We start from the raw sequence: 17,118 nt of genomic DNA, 5'->3' as shown, positions 1-17,118 counted from the left end.
TTGCTTATAGGTATTATAGGCAAACCCTCGAGCCAAGGCTTGGGCCCTGGCCAAGCCCTGGCCCCGGCTGGCTGGGGAAGTATGCCATCAGACCCAGGTGTTTCGGCACTGAAAGTGTAATCAAGTAATTCTGACTTGCTGACTTGGTCATCGAAAAGCTGGACTCCCTTTTGAGGTAAACTTGGAAACTTTGTTCAGAAAAGGTTCTCCCATGTCCTTACTATGAAATAGGGCTCCCCAGCACTTGCAGACTCTGGGTGATGGTAAACTATTCAGGCAGCTAAAGATATTACCTTGCTTATTTTTGCTCCGTAGTGCTGGTTGTTTTATTAGATGCATTGTTGTACTGGGTTGAAAAACATCCACATTAGAGTTGTTAAAACAAAAAAAAAAAAGGGAGTGACGAAATGGGATATACCCTCCACAAAAGTCTTATATGTTCTTAATATTTTGAATCATATTCAGAGTGACCTAACTCCTGTTCAATGGCTTCTTTGTAAATTACAAGCTCACTTAGACTTACTAAGAAAATTGAAAGTGAGAAATGGCGAAATTGATAACCCGGAGGTGGAAATACGCTTGTGTTTCCACAGATTCCAGTCAATGATGAGTATGTGCAAGAATGATCCAACCAGCCTTGGTTACTCCAGCTTTATCATCAGCTCATGAGAAGCTGAGGGAACAAGATGAACGGAGCTTGTTTGGTTCAAGCAGTGGGTTAAACGTGTTCTAATTTAGAAATGTTTTGTTTCATGGTTCTTGTTTATATAAAACAAAAAAGGGGGAGTTGTGGAAAGAGATGGGATGAAGATGAGCTGTAGGCTGTGGGATGTGCCTGCAGAAGCACGTGTGCAGCACAAATGAGCACATGGCACCACAGAGGAGCACATGGCAGCACAGAGAGGCACATAGCAGCACAAATTAGCACATGGCAGCACAGAGGAACACATGGCAGCACAAAGGATCACATGGCAGCACAGAGAGGCACATGGCAGCACAGAGAGGCACAAAGGAGCACATGGCAGCACAAAGGAGCACATGGCAGCACAGAGAGGCACAAAGGAGCACATGGCAGCACAAAGGAGCACATGGCAGCACAAAGGAGCACATGGCAGCACAGAGAGGCACAAAGGAGCACATGGCAGGACAAAGGAGCACATGGCAGCACAGAGGAGCACATGGCAGCCCAAAGAGGCACACAGAAGCACAGAGAGGCACAAAGGAGCACATGGCAGCACAAAGAGGCATATGGCAGCACAGAGGAGCACATGGCAGCACAAAGAGGCATATGGCAGCACAGAGGAGCACATGGCAGCACAAAGAGGCATATGGCAGCACAGAGGAGCACATGGCAGCACAAAGAGGCATATGGCAGCACAGAGGAGCACATGGCAGCACAAAGAGGCATATGGCAGCACAGAGGAGCACATGGCAGCACAAAGAGGCATATGGCAGCACAGAGGAGCACATGGCAGCACAGAGAGGCACATGGCAGCACAGAGAGGCTGTCTCTGCAGGGCCCTGGCGGGAGGAGGTGTCACATGGCAGAGCCCTGTTGGAGAGGAGCCTGCTGGAAGCTGACACGTGAACAGTGTGTGATCACCCCACAGAAGGACATTTAGGGGCATCTTGCTGATGTGGCAACATGGGATGGGTCACATAGTGAGAATTACCATGTGCAGAAATTTTGTGCATTGAAGAAGTGTATAAAACCAGCTTGTTTCTTTGAATAAATGGTTCCAATTCCCTGCCGGTCTGCTCCCCCCGCCCCCACCTCCGTGCTGCAGTGGTTACATTTATACACCATGTTACAAAAATAAATACTTCAAATAAACAGAGACAGCAGCAACCCAAGACAGGTCTGGATGCAGGCGAGTCCTGAGGCCTTTTAGCTTCATGCGTACCTTGACCTCTTACTAGCAATTGCAACTCTGTATGAAAGGGCGTCCCAAGCTGCACACAGTTAAGTAACGCAGCGCAGGGACAGACCAGAAATGCAGATTTCAGAGGCATGTGCACACTGCAGAAATCAAGGAGCAACAGCAAGAGATACCACCCAGTCTAGGAACAATGCTGCCTCTGAGAGTGTGAGATGCAGGGATACTAGGTGCAAGGAATAGCAGTACAGACAGTCCCTGGAGACAGACTTCAGAGATCTCTAACATGCTCCATGACCCTCAGCATTTGAACACCACGGACACCGGCACAACCAAGGGTCACCCAACACCAGCAAGCTTGTAGCTGTCACCTACTCCTATCTTGTTAAATCAGCTGCACTGCAGTCCTGCTGATCTTGACCACCGTTTGCAGTGGTCTAAAAGAAAGCCTAAAGATGATGATTTTCAGTAAAATGTTTTGGAAAGTTCATGTGCAATCATCACAAAAAAGGCAACTGCAGATCTCCTTGCAGTATCACAGCTCTTGCCAGGCATGGATGTAGGAACTCAGTCCTATCATAGACCAGGGGGTGTGACTGGCCCTACTGCTGATTCACAAATTACATGAGATTATTGCATTGTTTATTTTAGGAAAATCAAAGTAAGGGAGAATTCAGGATCAAAACACCTGAGACCGGCTGGATATTTATTTAGACTGATAAGTATTGAAATGCTGAGCACAAGGAGGCCTTGAGGTCTTCCACATCTCACACTGATAATGTCAGAAGGATCCCCACTAGACACAATTGGGAAATCCTGAAATGAAATAACATTAAGGGAATTATCCAGTAATTTATAGGAAAGCCAACTGTTTCCTCAAAATTTTCTGAGTACATTAACTTAAGTTTATGAACACTTAAGAAAATTAACATACATGAAACCTTTCCTTCCCACACACATGGAAAACCTCACGGATTTGCTACTAACCACCAACTTCAACAGTAGCTTACCTGAATGAACAAGAACTACATTTGTTACATCCATTGACAACTGGAAGCTGTAAAAATTTGCAGCACTTTAGGTCCAAGAGAAAACTCAAAATAATCTGACAAAAAATGACACATTCTGAGAAAACACAGTGGAATTGCCTTACTATGGGCCCACATTCAGGATGTCAAAAAGAGGTTAACAAGCCTGGAAGTGAAGACTATAATCTGCTTCTATTCTTTCATGTAGGACTGAATGATGCTGGAACAAAGAGATTCCAAAATACCAAAAGGGACTTCAGGTCCCTCAGAAAGAAGCTGAAAGGATCTGAAGCACAGGTAGCTTGGTTCTCCTCTACCTTCCTGGTAAGGTAGTGGGACTCTGGTGGAGTGAAACAAGTGGATGGGGTGAACGACTGGCTGCCAGACAGTGCCATGCTTAGGGCTTTGAGTCTGTGGTCCGGAAAGTGCCATGGAGAGACTGGACATGTTGGCACCAGCTGTGGAGCACCTGAGCAAGCAGAGTAAGAGTGGTCTGAGGACCAAGATCACAAGACTTACAGCCAAGGTTTAAACTAGATTTAGTGGGGAAAACGATGCTCTAGCAGGTGTCGGTGAGGAAACAGGAAACAACAGGACTTTAGGGAACAGCAGCAAAATACCTGCAAATTTTCCCAAAGGAGTTGTAGAGGACCCCTCCCAAAGGCTGAAGAGGTCAACAGCCCAGCTGAAGGCCTCTACCCCAATGCACACAGCATATATTACAAGTAAGAGGAGCTGAAAACCATTATGCAACTGCCAAACTGTAATGCCATTATTATAGTGGAAATGGTGGGACAAGTTGCATAACTGGAGCACTGAAATTAAGGTACAAGCTTTTCAGAAGAGATAGGCTGGAAAGGAGGAGAAGAGATGTTGCCCTCTCTATCAAGGAAGGGATAAATTGTGAAGAGCTATGTCTGGGAAGCAGCCATGGACAGGCTGAGTGTGCATGGCTAAAAAACAAGGACAGGACCAATAAATGATACGTGGTGGTGGAGGTTATTACAGGCTGATCCGGAGCAGCTTGCTGATGAGGAATAAAAACTAGATGGTGAATTGACTGGGCAGCAGCTCTGCAGTGTGGGTTCTGGACTTAGTGGGACCTATAAAGCAAGGGTGACATTTGCAATATAAGGCCTAAACAAGCTGGACGGTGAAAACTTTATACAGAAAACTTCAGAGGTGCCTCTGCACAAACTGGATCAAAGTTTCGGTTTTGACCTTGCTGAAGCAGGATCAACACTGATGGCTTTCATAACATTCAACTGCACTATGGGTTACACATGAAATAACTGTACAAGTAATAGGGTCAGAAATGTGACACTCAGTTTTGGAGGTACTTGCTTTGTACAACCTCCAGGGAAGACCACCCCACCAGCAGGAAGAAGCCCAGGGCAGTGAAGGGTCAAAGGTGCTGGATCGCAGAAGACTTAAATAATAGGATATGAAAATAAATAAGGAGGACAGAACAAGGCAAAGAACTACAGCTAAATTTAGATCTCTGTAACAGTGGCAGCAACACCAACAAGGAGTGGAAAATGGGGCTGACAGATAGCTGGTGGGCTGCAACAGTCTGGAGGGAAATGCCTTGGCCCTGTGGACAGGCAAGAGGTACCTACCAGCTTGTCTACAACTGTCATTAGCACAAAGGGATAAAGACCATAAATTACTATAAACAAACATCCAGAGGCTGCACAGAAAAATCCAAGTTTGGAGAAAGCACCATGGAAGCCTTTCTACATGCAGTGATTGTGGTACTGATGCCTTGAGAAACTACCAAGAACAGAGGGGGGACAGTGTTAAAGGAGTAAAGTTGGGTATTCATTAGAAAGGCCTTCAAAGGATACCCCTGGGACAGCACAAGAGCCTGGCCAAGGCTACACCCAAGATGGATGATGGGCCACAAGTTTTCGCCTTTATAAGTTTTGGTCCATTTACACATTGAGGTTAATTGTCCCATTACAGTTACAGGTTACACAGTCCCATCCTCCCAGACTGCTCTCCTTAATTCTCCATTGTTTATACTTTCTGGACTTCAGGCTGGAAAAGGATTGTTTTGTCTAAGTAAACTGTTAAAGAACTTAGAGAACTTGCTAACACTTTATGTGAAGTTCAGAGTTAAGTACTAATGCAGTGCAGACTCTGGATAATATGAAAGCTAAACCTGAAACATCAGTACCTCCATAAACAATGCTTCTAAGGAAACAAACAAAATAAGCCCACCTCGTTCCAGTAATGCAGAAACAAACTCCCCTCTGGACTCTGGCCACTTTAACACTAATTACAGATACACAGAGGACAAAGATTGTAGCTTGGCAATTTGTAAAAGCTTTGAGAAGCTTGTAAGAAAGTGAGATTTTTTAAAAATTAATATAATAGAGTTCTCATGTTCCAGTTTGCATTTAGAGTTCCATCTGTCATAGCAAATATTTATTTGTGTTGATATTTTTAATATCAAAGATGTTTCCCAAGACAACACAAAGGCTTGAGTCACAAATTTACTATCCCTTGAGTTTACTATCACTTGACTATGGTCAAGCAGATCTTCCTTCTTATTAACTCTTACCATTGAGCTGTTCAAGATTTAAAATTGTTTTTAAAAATGCATTAAAATGTGCCTTGGAGAAAATCCCTGGAAATCCAGTTTACGGGCTATGGCAAATGAACCAATCCAAGAGTTAAAGTATAAATAAAACTTAAGTTAAAAAAGTTTGAAATACTTTTAATACATATCTGCACAGGCACTGCTTTAAATTTTAAGCTGCTGGAGCAGTTATTCAAGACAATTACTGTAAGTAACAATGATGAACACTTAGAGAAATTTCAAGAGAATTTTTGCAGTGTTCACTTACTGTACTAATTCTTTTAAGAATTAGGAAACAAGATCTAGCTGATATGAATAACAACATAAAAGGAGAAGTTCCTCTCATTCTCAGAGAACAGCTGCAGCATTTTTCCTCATCTGCCTTTCCCTGCAGCTCTGCTCCCTAAGACACACTGCCTCAATGAATAACTAACCAAAGAAAAGATAAAATGCTAATATTCAGACTAAAATGAAGAACATATGAATCCTTTAAAATTATTAACTGAGATTTTAGAGAAATTTCTTTGCAAATACTTTATTTTGTAGGCCTATAGTTGGATGAAACATAAGACAAAACATAGCCTTAAATGAAGCAATGCCATCTTACGTATCTTTTGTTGCAGGGAGGATTGCATAGGGAGGTCTTTAGCAGATTCTGTTAACAACTCATTCTCTCCATCTGGAATTTCTTTTTCTCCTCCACTTACTTTCCACACATCTACTCAGTCCCTCATTCTACATATTGCAGCTGCAATTTTAAATTAAACATTGATTTGCTATTATACAAAAGTACTGAAATAATTTTACAAGGGTCAAAAACAAGTTGTTGACTATGTACTCAAATTCTTCTCTTATCAAAAGACTACAGTACTGAAAGCAGTGGAAACATTTTGTAGTGGGTATTTTATGCCAGTGCTTCTCATTACACCTTTTGAAGTCAGACTTAGTTTTCATTCAAGTATAAAAATAATAATTGAAAAAGAATTATAAGCTTGGAAGAGGAAATAATATAAAGAAACAGTGATGCAGAACAATGCTTAAAAAAAAATCTAAGCTCTGCTGAGTATCAGGACCACAGTCTTGAGGTTAGGAAGATGATTAAGGGCTTTACTAAATATAGTCTTAAAATATGCCTCCAGGTTCTATTCATAAATAAGAAAGCATGATTGCTTATCATGTCTATTACTCTCTACTCTTAGTGGAAATGCAGACTGCTTGTTATATTGTGTATTATTACAATCACAATACTTAGCATACTGTGTATTATTATAATCACAACATAAAAGCCTAAAACTAACTTAGGTTCTTTATTCTCCTCTAAAGGACATTCATTAGTTTTAAATCTGTCCTTCCATTTATGACACCCAAAACTGCAATTCTGTGTTAAAAAATGAGAATTTTCCATATTCAGACAAACTACTTTATAAAGAATAGTATCAGTCTTCAGAAAATGTGAGGCAGGATAATAATTCAGGTATACAACAAAGTCAATACACACAAAGACCTGGTATTAAATATACACATCTGCTCCCTCCTAAAACTTAACGAGACAAACAAAGAGGGATAACAAACCTCAAAAAAATTTTGCATCAACTTGGCAATAAGCACATTATTTTTACTACACTAAATTATGTAACTGTCCATTGCAATTTCATATTTTTTAAAAAATATAAGCTGTATACAGTGCTACTGTAGATACTACACATACTGAAAAGGAACATCATGCAAAGAAGTACAGGCACTAGAAAACATGTTTTCTAAGATTCAAAGAGTGTGAACTGAATTGTAACTCATGTGAGCAAACAAATCAACTAAACTTGAATATTACACAATAACTAATCTAAACTTTGTTGCACTTGTAAAGCAGTAATCTGTTAGCTCTTAACTGGAAAAAATAAAAAGGAGTCTGAGAAATTGTACTGTTTTATTTGGACACTTAAATTCATTGAACATTGTCATGACATGGCATCTGTAAAGTTGGCAGTAATGAAAAAAACCCAACATTTGGCAATATAACGAATTCACTATTTATAAAGAAATAATTTTCACTTATATTTCCATAAATCACAAAGCTAAGTAACTGACATACAGGAGTTATTTGCACAATATAAGTAATTCCTTATTACAAAATTCAGATGTGGGATTAAGTCAGTGTAATTCAACAATCCCTTTTTATACTGCAGCAAGTTTTATAAATTGAAGTAATACTTGCTTTCAAATTCTGACCCACTATCCCCAACGAAGAAAGAAATGTTTCATCTTGTTTCAAATGCTCCGAAATGATTCTTTAAACAAATTACTTTTCAAATTTTCCGTTTTTTCCACTCTGGCTTGTCTGTTTCATCATCTTCTGGTTCCACTTCTGCAAAAACTGTTTTTGGCTGCGTTCTAGAAAACATTAAAAAGATTAAAATAGTGGTCAGACTACAGTACTTATTAGAAACTGTATTTGACAGGCACTAGACACCAACAAAATAGATACATATAGAGACTTTAAAAAAATAGCATCCTAGACTTGACCATTTTTTATTTTTGACAATAACCTATCAAGTAACCTTCTCAGAACTGAAGAAATCTGCAGCTCACAGACAAACAAGCACAACAAACACACATGTCCTGCAAGTATTATTTCCTCATTAGTTTACAATCACTATCTGTATACTCCATTAATAAAATTAAGACAGAAGTGAGGAGCAAATACATTTAATTCCATGCTCAAAAAGCAGAGCCACTGGCCTTGTCATTCCATGACTTTTTGAAAAGAAACTTCCATTTTGATACACTGCAGAACACAACAGCCAGTAAGTGAAAACAGAACAGCTAAGCCAGGTTTCTGGCTAAGCCCATGCATGAAAAAACAGCTTCTTCCCCAGAGACTTTATCTAACACTACTGTAACATAAAAAATATAATGATCTTCATATAAGAACGCAGTGTATCTGACAGTTAAGCTTGATGGTATCAATTCCTCCACTCTTTGTTTGAACTTTAAATACCACTTAAACTTTACAAAAGTAATTACTGTTCACTTTCTAAATGAACACAGTATCAAGTAGCAATTCAATAAATTGTTTGGACATTCAGTTCCCTTGTTTTACACTTGAACAACTGCATGGTCCCCTTTTACAACTTAACTCTCAGCACAGTCACTGCAGAGCTGAAATGATCAGATTTCTGATGCTGGTTGTGCTCAACTTCTCAACATGACAAAGTATAAAATGCACCCAAGGCAGTCATCATCTCATTATTATATTAACTCATGTTTTTGTATCAGTCTAAGGATGTGAAGTGTTACTGTTATAATAACTGTTATTTGGCAAGCTCTACAAAATGCACAAACCTCACCAAAATTGTGCCTGCCTTACATAGCACAATAGGCAAAATCCCCTATTGCCTCTGACTTCAAAGAGTAATAGCAAGCCATCAGTTCTTACAGAGAAGGATTCTCCACTTGTTAAATATGTGACACAAATAGGCTCAAAATCACCAACACTAGTCAAAGACAACTCCCCTTACATGCACAATCCTTCTATTGCCCTGCCTGCCCCTCCACCCTCCAAGCTTGCCATGGAGGAAAGGGTCATGCTGATAATTCCAGAGGTGGCCCTACTGAAGAACTCCGACTGGCACGTGCTCCCTGGGTGCAGGCTGCAGCAGACCTTGCGCCCAGATGAGGACCCATACTGTGGAAGTTACATGAGTCCTACTGCCCATGGAAAGCATAAATGAGATTTAAAAATATTTTCCAGTTTTAAGTTTTCATTATAAAATACTTATATAAACGCTACTTAACCCACTGCTGAAGAAAGAAGTTAGTGGGGAAAAAAAAGGAAAAAGAAAATCAACATTGAATCTAAAACAGACACCAGGGATGAAGGCCTTATTGGCTGAAATACTGGATTTTGCTAGCTGCTGAAAAGGAAGAATGTATGGAATCTTCTCTTTTTTTCCAACAAAGATATACTGACAAAGGTTTATTTAGCCCATTTTAGCAATGTACTCTCCTTTCACCACAATAGATGAAAAGCATCTAAATGTCCTCTAGGATGACCTCTGTACTAAGAGTTTCATTATTAAAGCACAACTAATCAAGTGGAAGCCCATAATTTCTGACTACAAACCTGCAACTGTCATAATTCAGATAAACATTTCCGAGTGAGGAATGAATAAATTTGTGAAACAAGCAACAAAACCTAAGTTTTCTCCAGGATATGAGTGGCACTGAAGAAAGGCACAGACTTCAGAAAAGGTCTATGTAATACAGGAAAGCTGAGGTAGGGGAAGGAGGAGAAAAAAAGAAAAAGAAAAGAGAAGCTGTGCCATAATCTAGCAGTATTCAGCTAAAGCAAAAATATACAGAGGAAGTCAAGCCTGCTTGCTACCTTACTTTTTAAAATTACCATGAAATAGGTATAGTCTCAGCTGAAATATAAACTGTTCCACCTCCACAAGGTACATAGTTGTAACTGGGACATCTAGGGTGATTCATATGCCTGACCACTTAAAAACGCTGTTTTTGTTATTGCTTTATTAGCAGTGATCATTTAATCTAATTTAAACACCATTTTTTTCTGCTTAGTTACTGCAGTAAATGTAGGAGTTTGCTGTATCATTACAAAAATTCTTACAAAAATTATCAAAACAAGTTTTCTTGTACTAAGTATCCTTGTTTCTGAGGGCTGTGTTGTTGCTCCCCATCAAATTTCTCAGTTTCATTTATACTTGACTTTGGGGGTTGATTTCAGTTTTTTAGGGATCTGTTTGGCAGATCCCATGGCATAATAGTATGGAGGGCAAAGGGGCCCAAGGAAAGCTGGTTGATATTTGAGGCAATTTCCTCAAAACAGATCACATTTCATCTGCAGAAACTACAGCCTGGCAGTAGACTGGCATGGATGCATATGGATCTGACTGCGATAAACCAAAACCACAAACTCCAAAAGGGAAGAACACAAAGGAGACAAGGACACCCTCAGCTAAGAGGAACAGAGGCATTACATGAACACAGAGATTGGGAGACCCAAAGCTTAGATGGAACTGAAACAGAAACGAAATTTGAGGCAAGAACAAAGGATTTCTACAGCTACACTGACAGCCAAAGGAATGGGAAGGAAAATGTGCTTTATTGAACAGGTAAACCACTGATATAGCCAATGGAAAAGGTCAAGACACTCGGTGCTTTTTTTGGCTCCATTTTCCCTGAAAAGGTCTATCCTCAGGCCTGCAAGCACTCCTAGACTATAGCTGAGTCTTTGGTAGGGACTGAGACATTTCCAACAGGAAGAGGAAGACAGAGTTTGTATCTCATTGGACATGTAAAAATCCATATCACATGGGTAGATCCAGAGGTACTGAGGGAACTGGCCCAGGTCATTGTAAGGGCACTCTGTCATCACTGAGATGATATGGTGACTAGGAGAGAGTCTCAATGGCTAGAGAAAGTAATTATCATCTTTGTGAGGGGCAAAAGGAGGTCCTGGGGAATTACACACCTCAATTTGCAGGAAAGCTATGTAATGAATCCCAGTGGAAGGCATTTCCAGATATATGAAGGACATGAAGGTGGTGGGGAACAGCCAGCATGGACTTAGCAAGGGCATACTGTGCCTGGCAACCAAATAGCGAGAACAGGCTGCCCAGACAGGTATGGGAATTTCCATCCTTGAGGATATTTAACCTTAGTTGAGCAAACTCCAGAACAACCCAAGTATAACTGGATCTGAGCAGTGAACACACTTTAAGAAGGAGCTTGGACTAGATGACTTCAGGCATTCCCTTCCTACCTAACTTTTGTTCTGTGATCCTGTGTTTCCACATGACTGTCAGCTGAAACCAGTATCTAATACACTGAAAAATGCATTCCTATTGTGGATTATGGCAACAGGCTGAAAACAAAAGTGGGAAAACAAACTAGCATGATTTATTTATACTATGTACTTCTCTTTACTTCAGTGGTTTTCAATATATTCAGACATGCAGACCTCTAGAAAACTTCCAGGGGCCATGAAGACTGCTTTAGTGTCACCATAATCCCTCTGGTTATGGGTTGTTTTTCTTAAGTGCTTTTCAGGGATCCAGTAAAAGTAGCTCATTGACATGTGAGGATCACAGACTAGCAGATAAATAATACTGCAGCAGCACAACCAGCTGGAGATGACAACTGCATATCACAACATGTGACTCATGTCAAAGTAACTTCTGAAATTTGTGTTTATATTACACTGAAACAAAGAAAAAAAGATTTCCAAGCATGCATGGAAACCAGAATAATGTCATAAAGGTCACTTCCACATGGAAAAGTTAAGGTTTTTAGCACCAGGAGCCTTTTTTGTTCTTTATGCCAACAACCAGCTTGACTCTTTTCTAAATCTCAGGGGCTTCCCTCTCAAAATTACCAATTTACAAAATAATATTTAGGATAAATATAACAATGCATGCCAACAAGACTGCTATTACAAGACATTCTGCTTAGTCCTGATTTTTCATCTAACAATACTCAAGTCATTACATGACTAACACTTCACAGACTGGGACTGCCCTTGAGAAAAAGTTCAGTGAACACAACACAGCTACAGACTCTTGCTTCAAGTCATTCCCTTTTGACAGTGACAAGCAGCAATGAGAAAGACTGCAAAATAGGGGTAACATCAGTGAAATTAAAGGTATTTTCACTAGCTCCAGTTTACCTTGTTGGGGAAGGAAATTTCACCCTCACTTTCTCTCTGGTACAGAAGAAAGCTGCATCTGATTAGGCACTGAGCTACAATGCTTAGTAATTCCTGCTGATTCTTCAGAGGGACATCTGAAGTCATTATAGTATATCTGTACAGCTGTGTTCAAACAAACAGCTCACAAAGAATGTAATTTTCAAACATTTACAACTGATGCCTCAAGTTCCTTTCCTGTAGTTCTTTACTTGAAATCTTCAATCTGTCCTTCCTTTCCTTTCACTCCACTGGAATGGCTCTTGCCAAGGACTCTAACAAGCCTTTTCCTGAGAAATCTCAAGATCTTTTCCTTATCCTCATTCATTATGACTTTTCTGCTGTGTTGATCACATCTTATTTGACACTTTATTCACATTGGGTTTCTGTGACATGTCATCTCCTGATTCAGCATGTACTTCTTATCACCTCCAGTATCCTTTTCAGCAGCATCTGTTTTTCACCCATTCTTTTGCCTCTTACGTACTTCCCCCTCCTTTTTGGCTCAAATGTCAGGAGGAACAGAAAGGTCAAGCTAATGATAACAAGCTTAAAAAATTTTTCAAGTGATAAATAATACAAATGAATATTCAGCTTCAAGTGTAAATCATGCATCTTTAACTCTAAAAAAAAAAGATATATTTTTACATAGAATGCGCAAACTAACAGAAGCCATGCATTTCTTAGAAAATTTACTGAAGTGAAAATCATAGAATCATAGAATGGTTTGGGTTGGAAGGGACCTTAAAAATTATCCAGTTCTAACTCCCCTGCCATGGGCAGGGACACCTTCCACCAGACCAGGCCTCTCAGAGCCCCATCCAGCCTGGCCTTGAACACTTCCAGGGACGGTGCATTCACAACTTCTCTGGGCAACCTGTTCTATGCCTCACTACACTCTGATTAAAGAATTTCTCTGTAACACCTAATATAAATCTCTCTTTTTTTAGTTTAAAACCATTTCCCTTTGTCCAGTCACTACTTCCCCATGCACAAAAGTCACTCTCCCTCATATACAATTGAAAAAGCATTAAATCTGTTAACTGTTTGAGAATGATGTAGCCACTATGGATCAGGAACAGACAAATCAATCCAGTTATCATATTCCAAGTTATGAAAACTGATTAACCAGAAAAGAACATTCTTAATCTTCTCAATCTAAAATTATTTAATAACTATCCCTGGAGAAAACAAAGTAACTATAGTTTCCTTACACATTTTCAGAAGAAGAAGAGTGAAAACTTTATGTGCATAGACAGCACAAAACCAAAAGCCTTGTCAAACAAAAGATATATCAAGTGGATAGTTTTATACCATGTTTAAGTAAGAATTTACTACAAGAAAGGTGGAAAAACTGGTAGCAGAAGAATAAAGTAGTAAAAGAATAAACATTATTTAAAAAATGAAACATACTGGCTGTATGGTTTTTAGGTCTTAAGACAGTATATGATTTTCAAAATGTATCAGAATATCACCATTCTTAAATCTATAGTGTAACTTATGCTATGGCTAAAGCACCTGTCCTGTATACAAACCAGTACTGCATAATAATTTGGATCTATTACTTGTAATTTGCATATTTTATTAAATATAAGTTTTAATTACATCTGTAAAATGCATTTTATGTATAGGTTAAATATCCATGCTTCATAAAATCAGATGTAGGATATAATTATAATAGCATATATTATTGTATTATATATATTATATTATAATAGCACAGCTTTATGTGGCTGTTAATAAAGTCCTGAATTTCTGAAAACTAAGAACACAAAACAATCAAGTTTCTGCATTTCATTGTATTATTATGATGTTGTTGTTGTTGTGTTGTTGTTGATCATGTTATTATTGTTTGGGAGTTTTTTAATGCTCTTTGCAGAGAGTGCATCTGAAATTGAAGCTTTTAAAGCAAGGATGATGGCTTGAGGCTCTCATCCGCCATGAGATTTATCGCTGACAAAGCCATCAAGGCAGTGTGCTGCTGGCTGCAGTCCAATTCCCCCACATACACAGGACCGTCTGGTGTGTAAGTTAATAGCAGTCTGGACTTGCATCCTGCCCACTTCTCAGCCAGCTCTCCTCTTCCCCTGCAGCCACATCTTTAACAAGGCACTGTAATGAGATCTGGCCACCTGACACAGTAAGCCTCCTCTAACACAGCTTTGTTTTAAAACTTTCATGTCTACTACACTGCAGGTGTTGGGGATGAAACTTAATATACAATCAATGACGTTAGTAAGCCAAAAATATGCTGACATATCTATCTACCTGATGGAATGTGTGCTTGTATTTGAGGATGGATTCCTCAAATAAAACCAGATGCCTACACATACTGAATATATTTCCTCTCTTGCAATCAAACAATTAAAAATAAATACTTAACACATTCATTACAACAAAAAAAATTGCTACAGAATTAGGCTTTCAAATATTCCATCTTTGGTACCAAGAGTGATACTCCATAATGCATTGGTTTGATGTATAACACCAAATGCCATACTAATCAATTACTACTGTACCATACTTATTAAATTACCTGCTCAAAGCCAGGCTGGGTCACTGACACTCTCAAGCTGCTTTTGAACTGCTATTTAGTTATCTTTGTGAACACGTGGGTCAAGTCACCAAACAAATATCATCATCTGAAAGCTGTGATTCTGTGTGTTTATCAAGGTTTTACCACAAAAATATTGATAAGGCTCCTTAACTTAGGTAACACCTGAAAACTTATTTCTTTGTGTTGAATTTTTGGTGGGAGATTTTACCAGCTTTTAATTGTTATCAGTAGCAATTTTTAATACTGCTGCACCTTTAAAACCAAGTTAATTAGGCAATTACTTGGGTCCTCATGCAGGAAAAATTTAGATAAAAACTTATGACAGTTGAGAAATCATCCTGTCATAACATCATATAAATATTTTGAAGGTTTAATCTAAGAATCAGTCAGAACTAGAGGGTGTGCTGAAATATCATCTCAATACACCAATGGGACAGTACCCTATTAAAAGGTATATTGCAGTTTAAGACACCGAATTGGAGAAGATTCTAAGCTCAAATCAACTTTGAAGGCTTTAAAATAACTTCTAGCACTGGCAGGTTACATTTTAGTAGTGGAAATATGAAATTTCAGGAATTTAACCTCCTGGAAACTCGTATCTTTATAAAAGAGTATATTCTTGGTTTACAAATTTGTGGTAGCAATCCAAAAAAGGCAAAGTATAGCATTAGAAACATCTATTTTAATTAAACTCCTACTGGCCCACAGAAATGTTACTTGTATTCTTAGTTGTTTCCTTACTTAGCATATGCTGGAGCCACCCAGTATGGATTTTCCTCTGCTTCCTTCGCATGACGTAAAATGGCCTCTCGAGGATTGCTGTCATCTGTCTTGTCCAAGGCAATATTCTTGACTATATATGATGACAGGGTGACCCCGTGAGTCCCAACACGGCCACCACGACCTGTGGCATGAAGAGAAAAATAATTTTAAAAAGAGCCTGCAATGGTGATCTGATACAACAAAGACGTTATTTAATGCTATAGGAAGGGCTTAACTTAGAACTGCATTCACATGGGTGTTTTACTGACTATGTGACTCAAAGTAAACCATTGTAATTACTAATTTTTTGCAGGCAAGCACTCCAGTGAGACATCAATGTCTTAAAGTGCTGGACACTGCCCATACAACTACAGACTAGAGTCAACACCCAAAAAATGCAAATCCAAATGAGTGTAGAACCAAAGCATGATGGCCCTTTTGGCATACAAGAGTTCAAAATGATTATGCCTAGATTACCTGCTCCTGCTACTGGAGGTTCAGGTTTGTGAGACTTCATGGGGTCCAATCTATCCTTCTCCAGCTGTTTCCTCGTGCTTCGTTGTCGTGGTTCACGGAACATTGGAAGTGCATGGGCTGAAGGGTCAGAGTTTGGACAAAATGAAATGTTAGAAATTCCTTTTTCTTTTTAACATTTTAAATACAAAGAGTTGGATTCTTTCTTGCAAAGGAAGAGGTGTCAGGAGCAGGCTCCCATTAGTCCCATATCCAAACAGTGGTTTAATGAGTTGTATTTTCAGGCATTTCTTTCTGCTGAATTTTTCACAGATGAAAACAGTCAGATATCAGGGCTCCTGCAGGCAGGAACCTTTCATCTGAATTACTGTTTGTAGTTTATGCATATTTAATTCATACCTCTGTCAACATCAGCATTGTGACCAATCACCTACTCTTTTCTAAACTTCCCATCTTTTTTCAGCTTTCTCATATTCTAAGAGCATGACAAGGAGCTTGATACATTTTTGGATATGACAAAGAATGGAGCAGAAACCCCTCAATGATTCCAAATGCAATTTTATGCACATGAAGTCACATTCATATTCTTTCTTAAATAATAAGATTAATCACCATTGGGAAAATATCATAACTGTGAAAGTCTAGCTAAATTGTCAGGATTTAGAACTTCTATTTCCTCATAGAAGTGTTATCTTCAGTCACAGTAATGGCTTTGATGGACTCAGACAAGAGAGTCATTTGTCAGCAACAGAGTAACACCATGTTAATGGGCATGGTTTTCTTGCAGAAAGGCTTAGATCTCACACACAGGTGTGCTCATTGCTGCTGTATCCCAAAACCTGAGAAACTGTGCAGCGGTCAAATGATCCAATAAAGACAAAAAATAACCAAACAAATCTTAAATTTAGGAGCATCATCTCTATATTGAATAAAAAAAAACCCATCAGGGAGCATTCAGGCACTTATCAGCTTGAGTTTTCAGCTTATTTCTGTATTCAGTTTATTAGACTGAATGAAGTCACAGACTGGTGACACACAGCAGATCTTTGGAAAAAAATGTTTAAGTGTTATTTTTGCATATTTCATTAAGTATTAAATGCCAGGGACAATTTTCTGGCAGACACTAATCTTGA

General features: G+C 39.0%; 1 protein-coding gene across 3 annotated transcripts in view; it reads right to left on the bottom strand.

Annotated features, from left to right (window-relative positions):
• Positions 1-7,393: 7,393 nt before the first annotated feature.
• WDR70 (WD repeat domain 70) overlaps positions 7,394-17,118 on the bottom strand; it is a 126,512-nt gene continuing 116,787 nt past the window's right edge. For all 3 annotated transcript variants that reach the window (XM_039709748.1, XM_039709750.1, XM_039709749.1), the window contains exons 16-18: positions 15,989-16,105; positions 15,491-15,653; positions 7,394-7,877 (exon numbers count right to left, since the gene is read on the bottom strand). In XM_039709748.1, the coding sequence (XP_039565682.1) occupies positions 7,793-7,877; positions 15,491-15,653; positions 15,989-16,105 (365 nt within the window). In that variant the 3' untranslated portion in view covers positions 7,394-7,792. The remainder of the gene's footprint in view (positions 7,878-15,490; positions 15,654-15,988; positions 16,106-17,118) is intronic.

This window comes from Passer montanus, unplaced genomic scaffold (genome assembly GCF_014805655.1).
Source record: "Passer montanus isolate IOZ18808 unplaced genomic scaffold, ASM1480565v1 scaffold22, whole genome shotgun sequence".
Taxonomy (NCBI): Eukaryota; Metazoa; Chordata; class Aves; order Passeriformes; family Passeridae; genus Passer; species Passer montanus.
This window is presented reverse-complemented; position numbering and strand designations above follow the sequence as displayed.